Below are 22,720 nucleotides of genomic sequence, written 5' to 3'. Positions count from 1 at the left end.
AAAGCAGCTAGTACATGCAAACTAGGGAGTAGGATTTTGTGACAGTCAGCTGTCTCTACTAGAAATCTTTGGAGGGAACAGTTAAATTTCATTTTCTGATTTGTATGTGTGTGCGTGCATGTATATGAGTAAGCACAAGAGTGCTTGTATGAGTATGATTCTTTGGCAGTAGCAGTAAAATAATTTTTTTAGACTTCCAAAAAGTAATAAAAATAGACCTGAGAATACCATTCTGCCCCTCTTGGGCCCATCACCCCGTCCTTTTATAGTAATAGAGTTAGACAACTTTTAAGACACATGGCCTAATACAATTCTCTTTGCCAGTGGGGAACCCTGAGGTACAGAGAAGGTAAGTCACTTGCCCTGGTTTGCCTGACTAGTTAATGGCAGTGCTGAAACTAGGATCAAGGTTTCCTGACTCCTGGGCCAGCGCTGTTGTCTCTACATTTTGCCTCAACTCCCTTTTATTACTTAAATGCATTTCCTACTTGAGTTTACCAAATGAAAGGTAATTTGGAGATGAAAATGAGAAACTCTTGACTTTTCATGTAGTTTACGTCAATCCAATGTACATTTATCGAGGGCTATCTGTACACCAGCTACTTTTCTAAGTGGTGGGGATACAAGCTTACCTTCTACTAGAGAGAACCAGGACCATACACAGATAAACAAAAATGTAGACAGAGTAAATGCAAAATAGTTTTGGGGAGGGGAGGAGGCAGTAACAGAAACAGCATTAACAATTAATTCATCATTAATGATAGTTTTGAACCACACTAGTGCAATCTGACAAAGTAAAACTCTGGGGAAAGTAGTAAGGCTTTGAGGATTTCTTTATATTTCAATGAGGAGTTTTTAATAAGCCTATTAGCATATATTGTGGAAATTTTTTAACTTCAAAGACTCAGTTTTTTCCTTTTGTTTTGTTTTATTTTAATATGACATAAGCTTTGATTTCTCCTAAGACAATAACAAATGTGTCTCTTCCAGTCACTCTTTCCTCTCTGGACACTGCTCCAGAGACTCTTCCTTTTGAGTATAGGCTGAAGGTTGAAATCTGGATATATCCAGAATGACCTAATCATAGTGGATGCCACAGTGTTGCTGCTCTGGTTAAAAAATATATGATTCTTCGGAGAAACACATCAAATACAAAGCAACCCACACGGAGAACCAACTATTCATCAGTACAAAGTAATAGCTTCCTGTGTCCCTGAAAGTCACTTCAAATGAGGTCCCTACATTAACCAGTGCCTCAGCAACTCTAACCACTGGTTTTGAGCTCCATTTAACAAACAGTTAGAGGCATATTTGATTAAAATACAAATAAACAGTGGAATTATATTCTCCATTCTTTTCTGCTGTGTTTTATGGCTGCTGAGCACTTATACAAAACAGCTTTAAAAAACATTTCTTCACAATCCACATTTAGGAATAAATAGAATAAGATTTGTTTTCTAAAGCTCTTTAAAGCTAGGTGAGAGCATTGGATGAAACTATTAAGACCTTTTCAGTTTTGAAACCAGAATTCAGTTCAGAATTTATAAAGTACCTACTATATGTGAGGCAGTGGGCATGCAAAGACAAAAATAAAATAAAATAGAATGACCATAATACCTCTCCCCGAGAAGACTAGCATTCTGTAGATGATGGATATAAGCACACTCATGACAGTTCATCTTCTCATTAAAATGGTGGAAGGAAACAAAGAAGCAATATCCAAGATGCAACTCTACATCTTTGTCTTAGCATTAAAAAAACCTGGGTTATTGTCAGCATCACATAAGAAAATTGTGTTTGCTAGGCACCCTTCTATAGATGGGGCTCTGAGATAGGGAAAAGGAAATCCCACTCAACCTCTGGGAATTCAAGGATCTACTGGCCTCTTCCTTGTCTTCTCTGGCAAGTTATAGCAAGATCACTGCTATGCCTAAGCAATTTTAGTTTCTAAACTAAACCTAACCTAAACAAGTTTAGTTTAGTGACATTTTGCAGAAATATGTTCTAAAATTTGTTTAAAAGCCAACAACTCCAAGCAACTTAAGGTTTCACCATAAAACAGATGACCGTCATCAATGAAATAAATATCCTGTATTCCACAGCACTTTTCCAGTCTCTCTTCCAAATACTTTTTTTGCTGTTTGGCCCGAGTTAGAAATCATGAACTGTGATCTGATATATTTCAAGTCAAGGCCAAGTACATTTTATAACAAGCTCTTCATGTTTATAGAGCTTCCCAAAATGTCAGATAGGCACAGTGTAATGTCCAGAGCCAAGGTGATACAGTAGATGGAGGTCTATACCTGAAGTCTGGAGCTCCTGAATTCAAATACAGCTTCAAACACTTACTAGTTGAGTTGCTCTGGGTAAGTCACTTAACTTTTGTTTGTCTCAGTTTCCTTATCTCTAAAATGGAGATAATAATAGTACCTACCTTCCAGGGTTGTTGTGAGAATTTAATGAGATATATATTTGTAAAGCTCAGTGCCTGGCACATAGTAACCTCTATATAAATCCTATCTATCAAAATTCTCCCACAACTATTTATAGCATCAGTAGGAAGAGTGGGTACACATAATGAAAACACTAATAGAGAGACATGCACAGAGAGAACAGTAGGAGCCAAGCAGTTCACACCTTGGGCACTTGAAGGTTCATATCCTTTCCCTTCTCCTGGTATCCTCAAGTTGCTTCTCCCAGACATAGTGTCTCTGCAGGGTAGATTACTCAGTTGAGCTCCCTGGGTCCCTTCCTCTCTGTACCTCAACTCCCAAAAGCCAGTACATTTCTCAGCTCACAGATCTCTTTCCCTGCTTAGAGATAAGATGCCACTTTCAAAAGGCGGCCAGAGGTTAGGATCAGTACTTAAGCCAGCTAACCATTAGCCACTCTCTAAGTTCACCCCTCCTGGTGGTGGGGGTGGTGGTTGTCCATTGTTCTCAAAGAGGACCAAAATGACATCACTGCGATAGTCAATTTTCAGTGTGTCCAACTGTGGCTGCTCAGACCAGTGCTAGCTTGGAACGCTCTACCATAGATGAGGAACAAATAGTCCACGTGAACATTTGGAGTGGCTACTCTAAATCTGTGCGTCCTAAATTTCTTTGAGCTGTTTCAACTCTGCTTTGCTCAGAGAGCACAGCACCTTCTCTGATGTGGGCACACCCTGCTCAGCGGTCCTGTGCCAGTGTCTCCCATGTTATACAATTAAAGTTCACACATGTCACACTCCAAAGTTCTTGAGAATGTCCTTGTATCAGTTCTTTTGATCACCATGTGATTGCTTGCCTTGTGTGAGTTCGCCATAAAATAGTCTTTTTGGCAAGTGTACATTTTACATTTGAACAATGTGGTCAGCTCATCAGAGTTGCACTATCTGAAGCAGAGTTTGAATGCTTGAAAGTTTAGTTTGAATAAGGACTTCAGTGTCTGGTGCCTTATCCTGCATGATAGGATAAAGTGATAAGGTGATCTTAAGAATCTTCCTAAGACAATTCAAATGGAAGTGATTCAGTTTCCTGCCATGGCTCTGGTAGACTGTTCATGTTTCACAGGCACACAACAATGAGGTCAGCACAATGGTCCATAGACCTTCAGTTTGGTAGTCAGTCTAATACCTCTTCTCTCCTTCGGAGCCTCCCAAACACTGAGCTAGCTCTGACAATGCGTGTGTCAATTTCATTATCAATGTGTACGTTCCTGGAAAATGAACAGCATTCAAAGCAGCACTCAAAACTTCTCCATTTGCTGTAACCAATGATTCCACAAATGGAGGGTGTGATGGTGGCTAACAGAGTACCTGTGTTTCCTTGGTGTTAATTGTTAGGCCAAAATTAGCACAAGCAGCAGAGAATTGATCCATACTTTGTTTCATCTCAGCTTCAGAGGCTGCATTGAGTGCACAGTCATCTGCAAACAGAAAATCATGCACCAACACTCCCTCCACTTTGGTCTTGGCTTGTAGCCTTTCCAAGTTGAAAAATTTATGTGCGGTAGCTGACCTTCATGCCGTGTTCATCCTCATTGAAAGCATCTGGCAACATGGATGAAAACATGCTAAAAAGCTTGGGAGCAAGCACACAGCCCTGTTTCTCTCCATTGTGACTGGAAAGGCACAAGAGCTTTGTCCATTATGTTAGAATCCAGGAGAGCATGCCATCGTGAAATTGACGTGCAATATTGACTCACTTCTCCAGTCAACCAAGTTTTGACGTAATTTTCCATAAGCCTGCACACCTAATGGTATCAAAGGCCTTGGTCAGATCTACATACATTGTGCACAGACCTCTCTTCTGCTCCTGGCATTTCTCCTGGAGTTGGTGGGCAGCAAACACTGTATTGACTGTTCCTAGGCCCTCTTTGAAGCCACATTGAAAGGCTAATAAAGCATAAAGCCTTCTTTGCTCTTTGTTCAAGACCTCAATACCTTTTTTTGTTTTTTGTTGTTGTTAGTTACTTGCCCCTGGGTTGGGAGGAAATCATTAGGTCAAGGTCTCCCAATCAACATTCCCCTGCTCCCTCCAGCTAGATTCAGAAGAAATGTCCTAAATTCAGTCCAGTATAATAAATGCTGTATGTAGTACAAAATAGTCCCAATTAACTACAACAGTCTTCTCCGTATACAATAACTATACAGTAAGCATTCAGAATAATGATCTGGAGCATTACGTGATCATCAGTTAATAATGAATAGTTCAGTCAGGTTTGCTATAATTTGCTAAAGAAGCAAAATGGATTAAGTTGTTCTTATAACCTAAAGAACCCATTTACAAGATGCAGTAAAGAGATGCCATTTATGACCATAATAGTACAGCTAGGTCCCCATTAGTGCGAACAAAAAAATCTCATTAAATGGTCTCATTATTCAAATCCACACTGCATATTTCCATTGGGCTAGAAACAATGACAGTATCTTACAGAATTATAACTTCCAATAGTTTGAATTCTAATATGTACATCCTTCGTGGCATTGATTTTTTTCCCTTACTATTGGAAGTTATAATTTTCTAAGATAGAGTCATTCTTTCTAGCCCAATGGAAATATACAGTATGGATATGAATAATGAGACCACTTAATGAGATCCATTGCTCTCACTAATGGAGTCCTATCTGTAGTTTGTTAACTAATTATTCACAGAGCCATAGTAAAGTCACAAAGTTTTTAGAATTTGCTAGGAACATTAGAGCTAATCTCTTCCAATTCTTTTATTTTCGTGCAGTGGATAAAACCGAGGCTCTGAAAAGTGGGTCAGTGAGTGAACTAGTGAACTAGAAAAACTTCCTGTATTCTGACTCCAGATTTCCATAACAGCCTGCTTCCTTTCACTATCGCTTGTTCTGTTACACCCTACACACTATCCTGAATATGAGAAATTACTTATGGTATTAGATTTTCTCACATATCTGCAGAATCAGTCGGGATAGAATACCTTCTAACAAATTAAAATTATTTCCAATCAGAGTTCAGCTAAAAAGATTAGCTGGAGGAAAGGAAATTATTTGATTTGCCTTAACACTTAAATACTTATTTATATGTGTGTTAGATTTATATATACGTATATATATATATATACGTATATATATATATGTATATATATATATATATATATATATACGTATATATATATATAAGCCCTTTTTTCCATTTTCCATGGCAATGGAAGGGAGGCAGTGAAGTCGATATCCCAAAACAATGGATAATTTGAGAATTATAACTGGCTTTATAAAATACAATGTGTGATTTTGAAGAATTTGTTTTTCTGTTTAAAAGACAAGGGTTGTGCAGTGACTAGAAGGCCAGCCAGAAAGTTCATCTCTTCCTCCGACACGAGCTGGCACTGTGATTTTGGTTACATCCCTTAACCAACTCTCTGTGACTTAAGTTACAGAGACGAAACCAATCCGCATTGGTAGTGGGAGTTTCTTCCCCTGGGGGTTCCTCAAACCAATGAAATCCTAGGTAAGGTTACTGTCCTTATCTTTGTAGTTATATTATGGTTAGGATGATATACAAAATAACTTGAATTGCCTGAGGGTGCAGCAATGGTAGCATTACAGTGTAGCCCAGAAGCATTCTGGGAGGTGTCAGATAGGTAAACTGAGATTAAATATCTGTTTAAATATGCTGGGATGCAATTCATTTCAGTATTAGTACTTTTATTTTCTTTGAGTTTCATTTAGTTTCTTTCTGCCTTATTTCCTTCAGTAACATGCAGCTGAGATTCTGGAGTGGTGCTAGCCTGAAAGAGATTTTGTGTTCATCAAGTATTATTGTGCTGAAAACCTGGGTATCCCTAGCATGTCTGTTGTTCCCCAACATGATGAGATCTGTAAAAGGCAATCTATAAAGTGCATATAGTACAGATTCATTCATTCAACAAGTATCTGGAGGAGATACGAAAATTAAATAGGATGTGATTACTGTCTTCATGGGGACAGTGGGATGAGGAGTGAACAAGCATTCATAAGCACTTACTGTATGCCAGGCTTTATACTAAATGCTTTACAAATATTGTTCTATTTGAGCCTGACAACAACCCTGACAGTGTTAATGATATTATGATCCCCGTTTTACAGTTGAGGAAAGCTAATAGCACTTACAGTGACTTGCCTAGGATCATATAGCAATTAAGTGTCTGAGGTCAGATTTCAGCTCAGGTCTTCTGAATCCACACCCAGCACTCTATCTACTGAACTACCTAGCTGCTCATTGAGGTAGTATTTCAGAGTTTTGTGTTTTTTTTGGTTAACTATAAGTGGAGTATTAATAAAACCAAAATGGTCCTCTTCCAAAGAATAGACCATCATATCAGAATTTCTTGCTTTTCTCTGAAAAAAACAACCAAGAAACAAACAAGCCCATTAACTACTTGTCTACACAAGTGTTCCAGTGTGGAGTTCAAACCAAAGAAGGTTAGGCTTTGCAAGTTTTCTTTTTCACTGATGGTATTGACTTGTCCTGTCTAGTCACTAGGTGATCCACTGGCTAGAATGCTGTACTTGGAGTCAGAAAGAGCTGAGTTCAAATGTACCCTCAGACATTTACTAGCCATCTGACCCTGGAAAAGTCACTTAACCTCTGTCTGCTTCAGTTTCCTCATCTGTTAAATGAGAATGACACCTAATTCCCAGGGTTTTGTCAAGAGAAAAAGTTTATATTTGTAAAGTGTCACATACATGCAAGTTGCCGTTATCATCATCAGATGGTGACGAAGCCTACTAAGTTATTCACTAGAAATGTGAAACTATTCTAATCATCCACTTTGGGAGGAAAAACCTATTAGAGGAGAGCCTTTGAGTCTGAATACTGCTGAGACTGTTACACCAAGCTTTCTGGGCACCTAGCTGAATCATTCAAAAACACTTGCTGCCTCTCTCTTTAATACACGTATTCTACTGGCAGTGTTTTAATGCTGTGAATCACAGAATGCCATAGCCTCATCTCAGAAGAATCACGATTTGTAAGAATCCCAAAGGATAATAGTCAGATGCATGATGACCCAAAGCAGGCTTTGGGTCACCATGAACCATGCACCATACATTTATAACTGACAGCGACCTGCTTGAGAGAAGTGACATAAATGACATTATGAAGAGTAAGTATGACCAGAAAGGATGTGAGAAACCAGAAGACAGTTATGTGGTGAGAATGGGAAGTACCAGATGGACAGACAGAAAGTTTAGGAGTATCCTCAAGATACTCAGAGGATCTTCTATGGAGGCTTCATGGAGAAAATGAAAATTATACAAAATGAGAATGGAGTATTTATAAACTTCGTTAGTGAGTTAGACAACAAGCATTTATAAGGATTTATTTTGTGCTAGGTACTATGTGCTAAGTCTCAGCTAAATATCAATATGGGGAATAATCATAATATCAAAATATAATCTGATGGTTAATTCTTCTATAATGTAGATAATCACCTTGTTATTAATGTTTAACAAATTAGGATCTTTGCCATTAATAATGATAATGAAGGCTGTCATTTATACAGAGCTTTAAGGTTATGAAACAGTTTAAAAATATCATCTCATTTTATCTTCACAACAATCCTGGGAGATATGTCCTATATAGGGAAACTGAGGCAGAGATGAAAGTGATTTCCCTAGGATCAAAAAACCAGCAAGTGTCTGAGAAAGGATTTGAACCGTTTTCTTAAGTCAATGTACATAACGTGCTACTTTGATTTTATTGTCTTTCTTTGGACCATTTTGAATACAGTGTCTTTGAGGGAGGTTTTGCTTGTTACAATTTCAGTGGCCCATGATATCTTTTATATGAAATGCCTTAACTGCAGGAAACAAGACAGGAGAACATATTTTTTTATTGATGTCTTCTACTTATTGAATATTTCAAGCACCTGTGATTTCTTCAGACCACATTAGACTCTCCCAGCCCAGTTTACAATTTGTATCTTTGTAGATGGTCTGTGTAAATAGTTATGACTGAAAAACATTCACCACCTGGTTAGCAGCCTTCCGGTTGTTAGTTAGGCTGTAATCCAATTCTATTAAGTCTACTATGTATTTATTTAGAGTTTACTATGGGCACAAAACACTGTTCTCAAGACTTCAGAATACAGTTCATTGTGTAGGCATTCCAGATGCATCTCCAACCTATTGAGACCCTGATAGAACTTGTATTCCATTGAACCTGAATTCAAGAATCCAAGGTCACCTCCACTGCATAATGCATCAAAGTACAAATTGTTGGGGGACAGACTAAAAATGACAATTTAAAATACAAGCTTTTACAACTGGAAAATATGTGGGAAATTGCCCCTGAAACCAATAAAATAGTAATGCTGTAAAGAAAAAGAGTGTGCTTTTGAAATGCATGTACAAGTAGAACAGAATTTAAGTAATTTGGATAGTTAATAGGTTTTAGGACAACACAAGACCCTGACCAAGCAATTAGCCCCAAGGATCCTTCATGCTTTGTGCATTTGTAAAGCTCTGTTTGGCCTTTACCCAGATTTGACTCAAGTACATCTGTGAATAAGGCTAAGGCTTTTGTGATGGCAACATTAAAAATGACTTTGGAGAGACTTGGATTTTACTGTCTTTCTTTTGGCCTTTTGGTTACCATTTTGAGCACAATAGCTTTCAGGGAAGTTTTGTTTGGTTTATAAGTTCAGTAACCTATTATATCTTTTATATGAAAATGCTTTAACTGTGGGAAACAAGACAGGAGAGCAAATTCTTTTATGGGAAAATAAAATACTTGTTCTAACTGTAAATTAGGCCAGGCACAAGGTAAACAGAAACAGGAATGCTCTTCCAAAGCTCCTAACTGTTGGTAGAAATAGGAACATCCAAGAATATCAGCGCAGATTTTCTGGTCTAGAAAGTTGTTTTGTGATTCAGAGATGGGGGACGATCTACCTCTAAGATAAGTTTTTCAGTTGAAGTATTTTATTTTGACTAACTTACATGCTCTTTCACTCTCTTTTTTTAATAACTTGCTGAGACCAAAACCACTTCCCTAAATATGAGTATTTTGACATTTTGGTAAAGCTAATCTTAATTTTGTTTTAATGGATGGAATTCACCAGAGAGGAAAGAATGTATCCTCAGTACTTTTAAACTTCCTCTTTACTATTCTCCCTTCTTCCCATTATCCATGAACTCTCTCTTATCCTTAAAAAAAAATCTTCACTAGACTTTACTTTCTCTCAAGTTAATGCCCTATAGCTTTCCTTCCTTCCAAATCACGAGGGTAGGCTAGAGACTCACTGTCTCCACTTCACTTCTCAGTTCTCAAACCTTTGTGGTCTATGTCTCACCTCATCACTCAGCTGAAACAGGTCTCTGCAGAGTGACTAACGATCTCTTAATTGCCAAAGCTGATGGTCTTTTCTCAATATGAATTCTTCTTGACTTCTTTTATAGAGCTTTTGATAACAGCATTTGATACTGTTGACTACTTTCTTTGCCCTCAGGCTCTCTGTCTCTCTCTCTCTGTCTCTGTGTCTCTATCTCTCTGTGTCTCTGTCTCTCTCTCTCTCTCCCCCTCCCCCTCTCCCCCTTCCCCGTCCAGTTCAGACCATGTTCTCCCCTCTCCTCACCCATTATTCCATAAATTCCAGCAACTTCCAATTGACTCTAGGACAGGGGTTTTTAATCTTTACTACTTTGCAGATCCTTCTGACATCCTGGTGAAGCCTCTGGACCCCTTCTCATTACGTTGTAAGTTCCTTGAGGACAGGAGCTGTCTTTTGCCTCTTTTTGTATCTGCGGTGCTTACCACAGTACCTAGCACATAGTCGACCCTTAATAAATCTTTCTTCTTTGATGCGTTCTCATACTAAGGTTTTTAAATATATAAAACAAAATAGAGGATTACAACTCAAACTGATCATTTTGAAACGTGGATGTTAAAATAGTTTTTAAAATACACACATACACACACCAAGTTCATGTTATCAGGTTAAGAACACCTCTCTAGGATGAAATATAAACTCTTTTGTTTGACTTCCAAGCCTGTTATAATGCCACCCTCTTCAAGCGTCTCCTTGCTGCACTGTGTTAATACAATAATGATCATCCTGAATATAAAGGTTTAAGGGTTGCAAGTGTCCATTCTATATATTGTTTCATTTGACTCAAACTGCAAATCCTTGCAGTTTTTTACCACTATATTCTGTCTGCCTTTTAGAGGCCATTAACCTATCTGCCTCTGTTTCTTTGGACTACAAAATGGGGAGAATATTATTATCCTCATTTTACAGATGAGGAAACTGAGGTTTAAGTGACTTGCCCAGAGTCACACATCTAGTATCTAAGGCTTAATTTGAACTCAGGTCTTCTTGACTCCAGGGCCAGTGCTCTAACCATTGCACCACCCAGCTGCCTAACCTCTCCCTCTTAGAATCCCTTGCTTTCTTCAAAACTCAGCTTAAGCACCCACCCCTCCGTATAGGATCTTTCCTGATCTACCCAACACCAAGTAGCTTATATTTATTTTGCATACCTTTATTTATCTGTATGTTGTCTCCCTTCCATCAAATATAAACTCTTTGAGGGCAAGAATTATTTTACTTTTGTCTTTGTATCTCTACTGTCCAGCGCAGTGCATAGTACACAGTTAGTGCTTAATAAATGCTTGTTGATCGACAGATGTTTCTGCTCCCATCCCTGTGACTCTGTGTATGTAGCTTTCCCTGTTCCCCTGGCCTGCTCTCCTCATCACTGCCCTTAGAACCCTTCTCCAGAATGGAGTGACTACACCTCTAGCTGATACTAGTTCAGCACACAGAGGTTACACTCCCCTCCTTGAGCATCATTTCTGAGAGAATTTGTGGGCGTCACCTCTGGACTCTATCTGCAGTGACTGTAATATTTTATATTCTTCATCTGTCCAATGAAAGATTATACTAAATGGCCTCTAAAGTCCCTTTCAGTTCTACAGCTATGATCCCACAAGAGTTTCCCACACATGTGGAATTCAAGTCAAAGTTGCAGATGGGGAAGAGCAGGTAAACTGACACTCTATTCTTTTTTAATATAAGTTGTTTTTGATATGTTTTGTTTTTATATCTCCAGAATTTCTCCTAGTATCCATCCCTTTCCTCCTCCCCTGTTCCCTGCCCCCCTCCCCCCTCCCACCACTCTGAGAGACATCCTGTATAACAAATCATGTTGTTTTGTTATTTTTTTAAAAAAGGGAGAAAAATTAGGAGGAAGGGACAAAATATTCAGGAAACCTGATTAACACATTAAAAAGTCTGAAAATATATGCAATGTATTCAGCTGTTGCTCTCCCATATCTATGAAGGAGTGGGATAGATATATCTTCTCATATCTCTCCTTTGGGACCATGTTTGTTCTTTGTCATTTTGAACATTAACTTATGATTGCTTTTTGATGTTTCTTTCAATTTACATTATTGTCCTGACCCTGCAGTCTTGGTCTGTCCCGAGTGGAGGAAATGGAGCATCATCAGTCTGTCTTGTCTTCTTTTAACCATAGGTATTTATCAAAGTGCTGGATAACAATGATAATGGCCCCGAGTTCTCTCAACCAAGTTATGATGTCACGATTTCTGAGGATGTACTTCCAGACACTGAGATATTACAGATTGAGGCAACAGACAGAGATGAAAAACATAAACTAAGTTACACCATCCACAGCAGTATCGACTCAGTAAGCATGAGGAAATTCCGGATTGACGCCAGTACTGGGGTTCTGTACGTTGCTGAGAGGCTAGACCATGAAGCCCAAGACAAGCACATTCTCAACATAATGGTAAGACAGAACTATTTATTTGCTCTCCAAATAGGATCATTAGCTATTCAAGGCATATGCCTCAGCTTTCAGATGTGTAAGGGCACTAAATTATACTAACAGTCATAAATTTAATCTGTTCACAATTGATTGTGCATTTATTTTTTGCTCTTTTATTTAGATGAAGAATTATTGTCACTAGAAAGCAACTACATATTTTTCTAAAGTGAAATGTCAAGAAAACCCTGCAAATAACAGATGCTAAATAGGTATTGAAAAGGAAGGAGTAGGCCCTATTTTCTCAATTTTCTTCATGTCTACTATTGGAGGTAGCCCTCAGAGGATTTCATGGAAAAGTTTAGAAACTCTTTGATAAGTTAATCATAAGGATGATCACTTCCTTGATCTACACTGTGCACAGTCCTTGGGAGTTCAACTGCCTTACATATTGTTCGCTATGTCATCAAAAGACCTAGGCATAAATACATGTAAAACAGATTTCAATTAGATTTCAAAACACACTGAAACATTCAGGGAGAATTGTGAGTTTATGTGCATGTTTTAGAAGAGAAGGGACCCCACCTTTGAAACGGAACTTGATTATTTTAGATAATGACAATTCCGAGATAATTTCATATCAGCCACCCTTCCTTTTTGGTTTGAGAAAATTGGAGTTAGGAAAAATCAAATAACTTATCTCAGATCATACAGATAGTAAGGGGCAGAGCAGATTTTAATGCTCTTTCCAGCATTTTGACTCCACATCCAGTGTTCTCCCCACTACCCGCATACTCCCTAGTCATGAACAAGTTAAGAAACGGGGTCATTATATTTTTGTTCATTCACACAACTGATTGACAGTCATTGTTTCTGTGGTTTGCCTGAAGGTCAGAGATCAGGAATTTCCTTATCGGAGAAACTTGGCCCGAGTTATTGTGAATGTAGAAGATGCCAATGATCACAGTCCCTATTTCACCAGCCCACTATACGAAGCATCTGTATTTGAATCTGCAGCCTTGGGATCAGCTGTTCTGCAAGTCACTGCTCTGGATAAAGACCGAGGGGAAAATGCAGAGCTCCTATACACCATAGAAGCAGGTGAGAACTGATTCTAGGATCAAACTACACCTCTGGTGTCTGGCATGAACAGTGACTAGTATTCATGTCCAAGTTAACATATCTGGAGATAGCCACAGAAAATCCCTAAATTCATCCTCTGGCCAGACAATTCAGTCCAATCCGACAAATATTTGTTAAGCATCTACTCTGTGCAAGGTGTGAGGGGATAAATAAAAAACCAAAACCCTGGACCCAACTTTCTTCTGCACACAATATGTTGTCTTCTTTCTTAAATGGCAGTACGAATGCCTGAATACCTAGTGATTCAGGAGTACATAGAGGGAAAACAGTTGCCTTCGTTTCATCCAAGTGTCACATTTTTCTTCCATGGAGAAGAAACAGAAAAAGTATACAAAAGTCAAATCTTTTTACCTTCGACTTGACCCATAGTAGAGAGAATATCACTACATCTGATAGCTGTGAAAGTCTTCCCTACATTGACTCTTACGAGTCTTTGTTTAGTTGAATGTGGGCAGAATGTAGTTCTTATAACTCCCACTACCCCTAATGCCAAGACTATTACAATACATCACGTTTAGTCCTATAGCGGAAGGAATTGGGGATACGGAGCCTGGAACTTTCTTGGACTGTCAGATAAATACTGAATATTAGTTTCCCAGGCAGTCAGTTTAATCCCTCTCTTTTATTATGTGTGTATGTATTATTAGCCTTGCTTCTATAAGGTAAAACTGATCATTTAAAGATTAGAAACTGAAATCTTTTTTTTTTTTGACAAAAGAGATGAAATGGCCATGCATGGAATGGTCCCTCAAAGCAAAAAAATGAATCTTCTTTTCCCTGCTATATTTGTCCTTAGATTTTTCTGTCTCTTTCTTCCCCTTCAATATTCAAGCAGCATATTTTCTGAAATGTTCTGTAACATTCTGTCTATTACAGATGATGCCAAATGCAATCTCTTCATGCCAGCAGCAGGGAGATTTCTTTCCTTTAATTTAAGTGTGAAGTACTTCCATGAGTGGTTACAATTAAAATATGAATGTTTCAGTGACAGCTTTGGACTAGGAAATATTAGGCAAGGAAAAAAACCACAGCTTCCTTGAAAAGAGACTCCTAACCATCTTATCATGGGAGAAAGCGCACAGTATATTAAATACCAGTTGTGTCTGATGCTCCATTAAACTCTTTATAAAGAGATCTAATCTACACTGGACCTAGGTTGTATCCTCTAATAACTTAGCTCAAGTTAGGTTTAGGTAGAAACCTTGTAAGTCACCTAGGCCGGCCTTCTACTTCAGATAGGAAACTCTTCTATATGTTGGTCATTTATATCTGCATTCCCAGCACCTAGCACCATGCCTGACGCATAGCATGTCCTTAATGGTTCTTAATTATTGCTTACTTGATTAATTGATTGATCCAACCCCAACTTCATACTTGGGGAGAAAAAACAGAAAAATTCTCCTTTAAAACTGTTATGGAAATCTTTTTTCTACATCATTTTCCTTTCCAAATATATCATTCCCCAAAGAGCCATCTCTTATAACAAATAAAAAAGATAGAGGAGAGGAAATGCCTGCTTGATCCTTCCAATGCCATCTTAAAAGTCACTGCCTGGAGTCCATCCCATCTTGAGACAGATCTACTTGTTAGAAAAGTTCTTCCTTCTTTTTCACTGTGGTCCGCCTCCTTGTAACTCCCATCCATCAGTCCTAAATCTGAAGCTACCTGGAACAAAATTAATTCCTCTTTGTGACAGCCCCTTCGGCAACAGAAGGTAACTGCCTTGTGTCCCCACTCCCTGCTCTATGAGTCGTCTCTGTGATGAGTGTAGCTTTCTCATCTCTTCTGTCCAGTCTTCATGTTACAGGGTTTATTTCCCCTCACCATCCTTAGTCACCTCCTCCTGGAGTTAAACCAGCTTATCAGATGCCTTTCATAATATCATGCCCAGTACTACTCAGGATTTTACTGTATTTTCCATTTTCCACTGTGAAGAGAAATTATTCCTTTCTCCCCACTGAAATGCAAACATATCTTACAGAACGTTTTTAATAATATTACACATTTATATAGCATTATAAGGTTTGCAAAGCACTATCTATACATATATATATATGTTCATTTGATCCTCAAAACTACCTTGTAAAATGGTAGCTGTTATCCCCATTTTATAGATGAGGAGTCTGAGAATAGAAAACGCTGCATGATTTGTCCAAGGTCACACAGCTACTGAAGTAGAATTTTAACTCAGTTTTTTTTTGACTCCCAAGTGCAGGGTACTATCCATTAAACCAAGATGCCTCTTTTGATCTGTATCTCCCAATGAGGCAGTTTCATCAGTGAGAATAGGTAGTGGACAGAGAGCCACCTTGAAGACCTGGTTTCAGATCCTGACTGTCACTTACTGATAGCATAATCCTGGGCAAGTCACCTTAACCTCTCAGTACCCCCAGGGCTACTCCCTAAGACCATAAGTCACATAGATGTAGGTAGAGGAAATTCCAGAGTGTTAACAAACTGAATATTTGAAAGTGTCCATATGACATGTATCCTTGACCTTGTATAGTAAAGGTCACAATCTAGCTTTGTTTTGGATTGAAATATAAGAACTCACTCATGTAGAAGGCCTGATGATCCAAAGTGCACTTTCACGGCCTGAGTCAAATGGTTTCCTTATACTAAATGTTCTCTGCTATAGAAAGTAAGGATCTCTCACCTGGACATACAGCTAAGATGAACACTGCCAGCTGTGGACAGAATAAAATGTCAATAAATGCTTTAGTCGTTGTGCATTTATTTGGAAAAATAAAACTTTTTTCTCCTCAATAAGTCTCTATCTAGAAGACTCAGTGACTTTGCTATGTATTTTTACAGCCAGACCCGTTTTGTTATCTGCCCTCTGTAGTCTTGAACCTGCCTTAATGGTTCTGACATTTAGTATATGTCTCTCAGCATGCACTATCTCAGAAGGAATAAAAATTATTTAAACTACTAAGAAGTGTAAATTTTAATTAAAAGAATCTAGGTCTGTGAGCAAGTGGGTTGTTAGAGAAATGGGACGATGCCTGATAAGAAGCGGCTGGGGGGTGGGGAGCGGAGAACACATGATTAGAGATTCTTCATCCCACCAACTACCTTTTTGAAGATATATGTCACCTACCCCACTTCGTTACACACTTCAGGTTTTATCTTCCGTACTGTAGTTGCTTTCTCTTTCATCTGAATCTCTGTCTGCTTTCCAAATTTCAGACCAGTATTTGTTTCAAAGCTCTGAACTTTCACAATAATTGTTGACGGCTTTTCCAATTCTAAATATGTCAGAATGTGGCCTCCGGTTTCTCTGATCCATGAATTCTCCTACACAGAGATGCTAATTTTAATTACTGAATTCAGATTGTACACATTTTCATGATTCTCAAGAAATCCTTTCAGCACTTGTAGTTTTGGAACGCCACAGGTCAAAGCAATGCTCTCATTTCTTGATTTAATTTTTGGGTGGGATAGTTACAATTTATGTAACAAGCTATGACTTAAAGTCATTTCTTGACAGTGCAAGTAACCTGAACATAACCAGTTACACAAATGAAAGGTTTATCCATGAGAAAATGCATGAAAGTCTAGGCAGGGAAAAAAAACCTGCCTGATTCACTTTGTAGAATGTTTTCATTTGGAATGTAAAAAAAAAGTCACCCTTACGATGTTCTGTGAGTACTCATTAACATATGCTACATTCATATTTTAAATGAAGGTATTTTTCTCTTTATTTCATATATGTGTTCTATACCTGAACTATGCCTTGGTACAGTAGGATAAAGAGGAAAGAAAATCTTAATCAGTCCTAACAGAAAAGCCCTACCTTCAGCTCCTTCATTATATTATTTAGTTCAAATGTGCCTAGTGCACCAATTTCTTTAGCTTATGATGCAAAAGCCTATTTGTTTAATCCCAGAGTGATAATTACAGTCTGGGAAACTCCACATAAATTACAAATAATCAAAAAAGTATCTCATTTTCATTAAGATAAAACAAGTGAGTTCAAAAATCTTTATTTGACTTGCTCTATTGCCCTAAGGTATCTTTTAAGGAAATGATATTCAGAAAACTGTTTGTTGAAACAAGTGTAATCAGTATTTTTTTTTCCAATTTCCATGTTTTAGGGAATACTGGAAACACATTTAAGATTGAGCCTATCTTGGGCATCATTACTATATCCAAAGAACCAGATATGACAACCATGGGACAGTTTGTTTTGTCCATAAAAGTCACTGATCAGGGCTCCCCACCGATGTCGGCCACTGCTATTGTTCGTATCTCTGTCACCATGTCAGATAATTCTCACCCCAAGTTCACTCAGAAAGAATACCAAGCAGAAGTGAATGAAAATGTTGACATTGGGACTTCAGTCATTTTAATCTCTGCCATCAGTCAATCTACACTAATTTATGAAGTCAAAGATGGAAACATTGAAGGAGTCTTTACCATAAACCCATATTCTGGTGTGATAACCAATCAAAAGGCCCTTGATTATGAACGCGTTTCATCTTATCAGCTCACCATCCAAGCCACCAATATGGCAGGGATGGCATCCAATGCCACGGTTAATATTCAGATTGTTGATGAAAATGACAATCCCCCCATTTTCCTTTTTTCTCAGTACTCAGGCAGCCTCAGTGAGGTTGCTCCAGTAAACAGCATCGTCCGTAGCTCAAGTAACAATCCATTGGTGATTCGAGCCACAGATGCTGATAGTAATCAGAATGCTTTGCTAGTTTATCAAATTGTTGAGTCCACTGCCAAGAAATTTTTCACTGTAGACTCTAGCACAGGCGCCATCCGAACAATCGCCAGTTTGGATCATGAAACCATTGCCCGTTTCCATTTTCACGTTCATGTGAGAGATAGTGGTAATCCCCAGCTGACTGCGGAAAGCCCAGCCGAGGTCAATATCGAGGTGACAGATGTCAATGATAACCCTCCAGTTTTCACTCAGGCAGTGTTTGAGACAGTCTTACTGCTACCCACTTATATTGGGGTGGAGATTCTGAAAGTCCAAGCGACAGATCCTGACTCAGAAGTACCAGCTGAACTAACATACAGTCTGATGGAAGGCAGCTTGGACCATTTTTTAATTGATTCCAGTAGTGGGGTACTCTCCGTAAAAAACAGCAGCCTTTCCAAAGATCATTATATGCTCATCGTCAGAGTGTCAGATGGTAAGTTTTATGGTACTGCTATGGTGACCATCATGGTAAAAGAAGCCATGGACAGTGGTCTCCACTTCACTCAGAGTTTTTACTTTGCTTCCATCTCAGAGAATGATACCAATATCACCAAAGTAGCCATCGTCAATGCAATTGGAAATCGCCTTAATGAACCTTTAATATATAGCATATTGAATCCAGGAAACAAGTTCAAAATAAAATCTACCTCTGGGGTCATCCAGACAACTGGCGTCCCCTTTGACCGTGAAGAACAAGAGTTGTACGAGTTGGTGGTAGAAGCCAGTCGTGAGTTAGATCGCCTGCGTGTGGCCAGGGTCGTCGTCAGAGTAAACATTGAAGATATCAATGACAACTCTCCAGTTTTTGTAGGGCTGCCTTACTATGCAGCTGTGCAGGTTGATGCCGAACCTGGGACTCTGATCTACCGTGTAACTGCTCTTGATAGAGACAAAGGTGCCAATGGCGAAGTGACCTACACCCTCCAAGAGGACTATGGTCACTTTGAAATTAACCCAGAATCAGGGAGTGTTTTTTTAAAAGAAGCATTCAATTCTGACTTATCTAACATTGAGTATGGAGTTATCATCCTAGCCAAAGATGGAGGAAAGCCCGCATTGTCTGCATCTGTGGAGCTTCCCATCACTATTGTCAACAAAGCGATGCCTGTATTTGATAAGCCTTTTTACACGACTTCTGTCAATGAGGATGTAGAAATGCATACTCCCATCCTTAGCATCAATGCAACCAGCCCAGAAGGACAAGGAATCATTTACATCATTGTTGATGGGGATCCTTACAACCAGTTTAACATTGACTTTGACACTGGAGTTCTGAATGTCATTAGCCCACTGGACTATGAAGTTACACCTGTTTTTAAATTGACAGTGAGAGCCAGTGATGCTCTCACTGGTGCAAGGGCTGAGGTCACTGTTGACTTGCTAGTTAATGATGTAAATGATAATGCCCCCATTTTTGATCAACCCACCTACAATGCAACCTTGTCTGAAGCCTCTCTCATTGGGACACCTGTTTTGCAAGTGGTAGCCTCTGATGCAGATTCAGAAAACAATCAAGTTGTACAATATCAGATTGTCCAGGACACCTATAATAGTACTGATTATTTTCACATAGACAGTACAAGTGGCTTAATCTTGACAGCTCGCATGTTAGATCATGAATCAGTACAACAGTCCACTTTGAAAGTTAGGGCAACAGATAATGGATTCCCACCAATGAGCAGCGAGGTACTTGTTAATATTTATGTGACCGATATGAATGACAACCCTCCAGTTTTTAACCAGCTGATTTATGAATCTTATGTGAGTGAATTAGCTCCACGGGGCCATTTTGTGACCTGTGTCCAAGCTTCTGATGCCGACAGCTCCGATTTTGACCGGTTAGAATATAGCATTTTATCTGGGAATGACCGAACAAGTTTTCTAATGGATAGCAAGAGCGGTGTCATTACCCTGTCCAACCATCGGAAACAGAGAATGGAGCCTCTGTATAGTCTGAATGTGTCTGTCTCTGATGGATTATTCACCAGCACGGCACAGGTGCATATCAGGATACTTGGTGCTAACTTATACAGTCCAGCCTTTTCACAAAGCACCTATGTTGCTGAAGTGAGAGAGAATGCTGCTCCAGGAACAAAGGTAATTCATGTCAGAGCAACAGATGGGGATCCAGGAACATATGGGCAAATCAGCTATGCTATTATCAATGACTTTGCTAAGGACCGATTCTTGATAGACAACAATGGACAAGTCATAACAACAGAAAGGCTGGATCGGGAAAGCCCAATGGAAGGGGACATTAGCATTTTTTTGAGGGCCCTGGATGGTGGAGGGAGAACAACTTTCTGTACTGTGAGGGTCATTGTTGTGGATGAAAATGATAATGCTCCCCAATTTTTGACAGTAGAATACAGAGCTAGTGTCAGAGCTGATGTTGGAAGAGGTCACTTGGTAACCCAGGTTCAAGCCATTGATCCTGATGATGGAGTGAATGCAAGGATTACTTATTCACTATATAGTGAAGCCTCTGTCTCAGTAGCTGATCTTCTTGAAATTGACCCTGACAATGGTTGGATGGTCACAAAGAGTAATTTTCATCAATTGAAAAACACCGTCTTGTCATTTTTTGTCAAAGCAGTTGATGGTGGTATCCCCATAAAGCACTCCCTCATTCCTGTCTATATTCATGTCTTGCCTCCTGAAATACTCTTACCCTCCTTTACTCAGCCCCAGTATTCATTCGCCATTCCAGAAGATACCGTCATTGGAAGCACAGTGGACTCTCTCAGGATTTTGCCAAATCAGAATGTTGTATTTAGCACAGTTAATGGTGAACGGCCTGAAAATAATAAAGGTGGGGTCTTCATCATAGAGCAGGACACTGGCACCATCAAACTGGACAAGCGACTTGATCGTGAAACGACCCCTGCTTTTCACTTTAAGGTTGCAGCCACTATCCCCTTGGACAAGGTGGATATTGTGTTTACTGTTGACATAGAGATCAAGGTACTAGATCTAAATGATAATAAACCATTCTTTGATGCTACAAGCTATGAAGCCATCATAATGGAGGGAATGCCTGTGGGCACCAGGCTCATTCAAGTGAAGGCTGTTGATAGAGATTGGGGTGCCAATGGACAGGTCACTTATGCCCTCCACTCTGATTCCAATCCAGAGAAGGTAATGGAAGTGTTCAGTATTGACAGTAACACAGGCTGGATCAGCACCTTGAAAGACCTGGATCATGAGAGAGATCCCACCTTCACTTTCTCAGTGGTAGCCTCGGACCTTGGAGAAGCCTTCTCTCTCTCTTCCACAATCTTAGTCTCTGTCACCGTGACAGATATAAATGACAATGCACCTATCTTTGGGCATGAGGTGTACCGAGAGCAGGTGAAGGAGAGTGACCCCCCAGGTGAAGTTGTAGCAGTCCTCAGCACATGGGATGAAGACACATCTGACATCAATCAACAAGTGAGCTATCATATTACAGGTCAGTACCCTGTTTCCATCACTTGTGTAGCTGTCTGAAAAGTGAGTTGGGAGGGCGGAGAAACAAGGAAAAACTCAGTTAAACATTTCTTATATTCCTGCTAAGTGCAGAAACTCTATGCTGAGTGCTGGGGAGATGAAAAAACAACAAAACAGACTCTGTCCTCAGGAAAAACTTACATTTTATAGGTGAGGGAGATTAGCTTTCTAAAAAAGGCTACTACCACTTGAAATTCTCTGTCTTCGAAATATCCTTTTTATTTTCCTCACTAGATTTTTATGGTGATAACTCACCTGCTTAGAGTGAGTTTGTTGTGTTTTTTTGTTTTGTTTTAAAGAGGAAAAGGGATAGTTTAAAGAGAGAAAACTGAGATCCATACACACATATTCATACACCCCCAAATTTACCAGAGTAATATATTGTGCTGTTCAAATGGTTTGGTACGAAGAACAAACCATCACAGAATAATTCTCAGCGGGAGAAAATAAGTGCTGTCTTTTGAGAAGAAACTTTTATAGTGGTTTGTTATTAAATTTTCTCACCATTCCTAATCCAATGAAAAATGAATTGTCCCATCCCAGGAAACTTTTCTGTTGAGAGTAAAAAAACACGAATATTTGGCCTGCAATGGGGGACTTAGATGAAGGAGGACCAAGAAAGGCTACTTGTAGAAGATGGGACTTTAGGTGAGACTTGAAGGAAGCCAGGAGGCAGACAGGAGGGGAAAGTGTTCTGAGCCTGGGAGACAGCTGGTGAAAAACCCTTAGTCAAGAGAGAAGAGTGTTTTGCTTAACAGCAAAGAGGCCAGTATCACCAGCTCACAGAGTAGCTGGAAGAGAATAAGTTGTAAAAAGAGGTGAAAAAGAGGTAACACAAACATCCCCACTTTACAAGCTTCTGATAATAATCTTCCGGTAAGTGACTTGCTCATAGTTTCACAACTAGTAAGAGAGGAAGGATTTAAAGTCAGACCTTTTGATTACAATCAAGAACTTTATCCATTAAAACAGCAATTCTCAAAATTTTTGGTATCAGGACCCCTTTACACTCTTAAAAAATTATTGAGGGAGGCTGCTAGGTGGTGAAGTAGATAGAGCACTGGCCCTGGATTCAGGAGGACCTGAGTTCAAATCCAGCCTTGCCCAGCAAGTCTGATTGCATTCCCACCTCCAAAAAAAATACTG

At 39.1% G+C, this 22,720-nt stretch overlaps 1 protein-coding gene across 3 annotated transcripts in view; it reads left to right on the top strand.

Moving 5' to 3' along the window:
• Positions 1-22,720, top strand: part of FAT3 (FAT atypical cadherin 3) — a 765,373-nt gene that overhangs the window by 634,236 nt on the left and 108,417 nt on the right. For all 3 annotated transcript variants that reach the window (XM_072611401.1, XM_072611402.1, XM_072611400.1), the window contains 3 exons: positions 11,971-12,246; positions 13,113-13,323; positions 17,463-21,536. In XM_072611401.1, the coding sequence (XP_072467502.1) occupies positions 11,971-12,246; positions 13,113-13,323; positions 17,463-21,536 (4,561 nt within the window). The remainder of the gene's footprint in view (positions 1-11,970; positions 12,247-13,112; positions 13,324-17,462; positions 21,537-22,720) is intronic.

Source organism: Notamacropus eugenii, chromosome 5 (assembly GCF_028372415.1).
Source record: "Notamacropus eugenii isolate mMacEug1 chromosome 5, mMacEug1.pri_v2, whole genome shotgun sequence".
Classification (NCBI taxonomy): domain Eukaryota; kingdom Metazoa; phylum Chordata; class Mammalia; order Diprotodontia; family Macropodidae; genus Notamacropus; species Notamacropus eugenii.
This window is presented reverse-complemented; position numbering and strand designations above follow the sequence as displayed.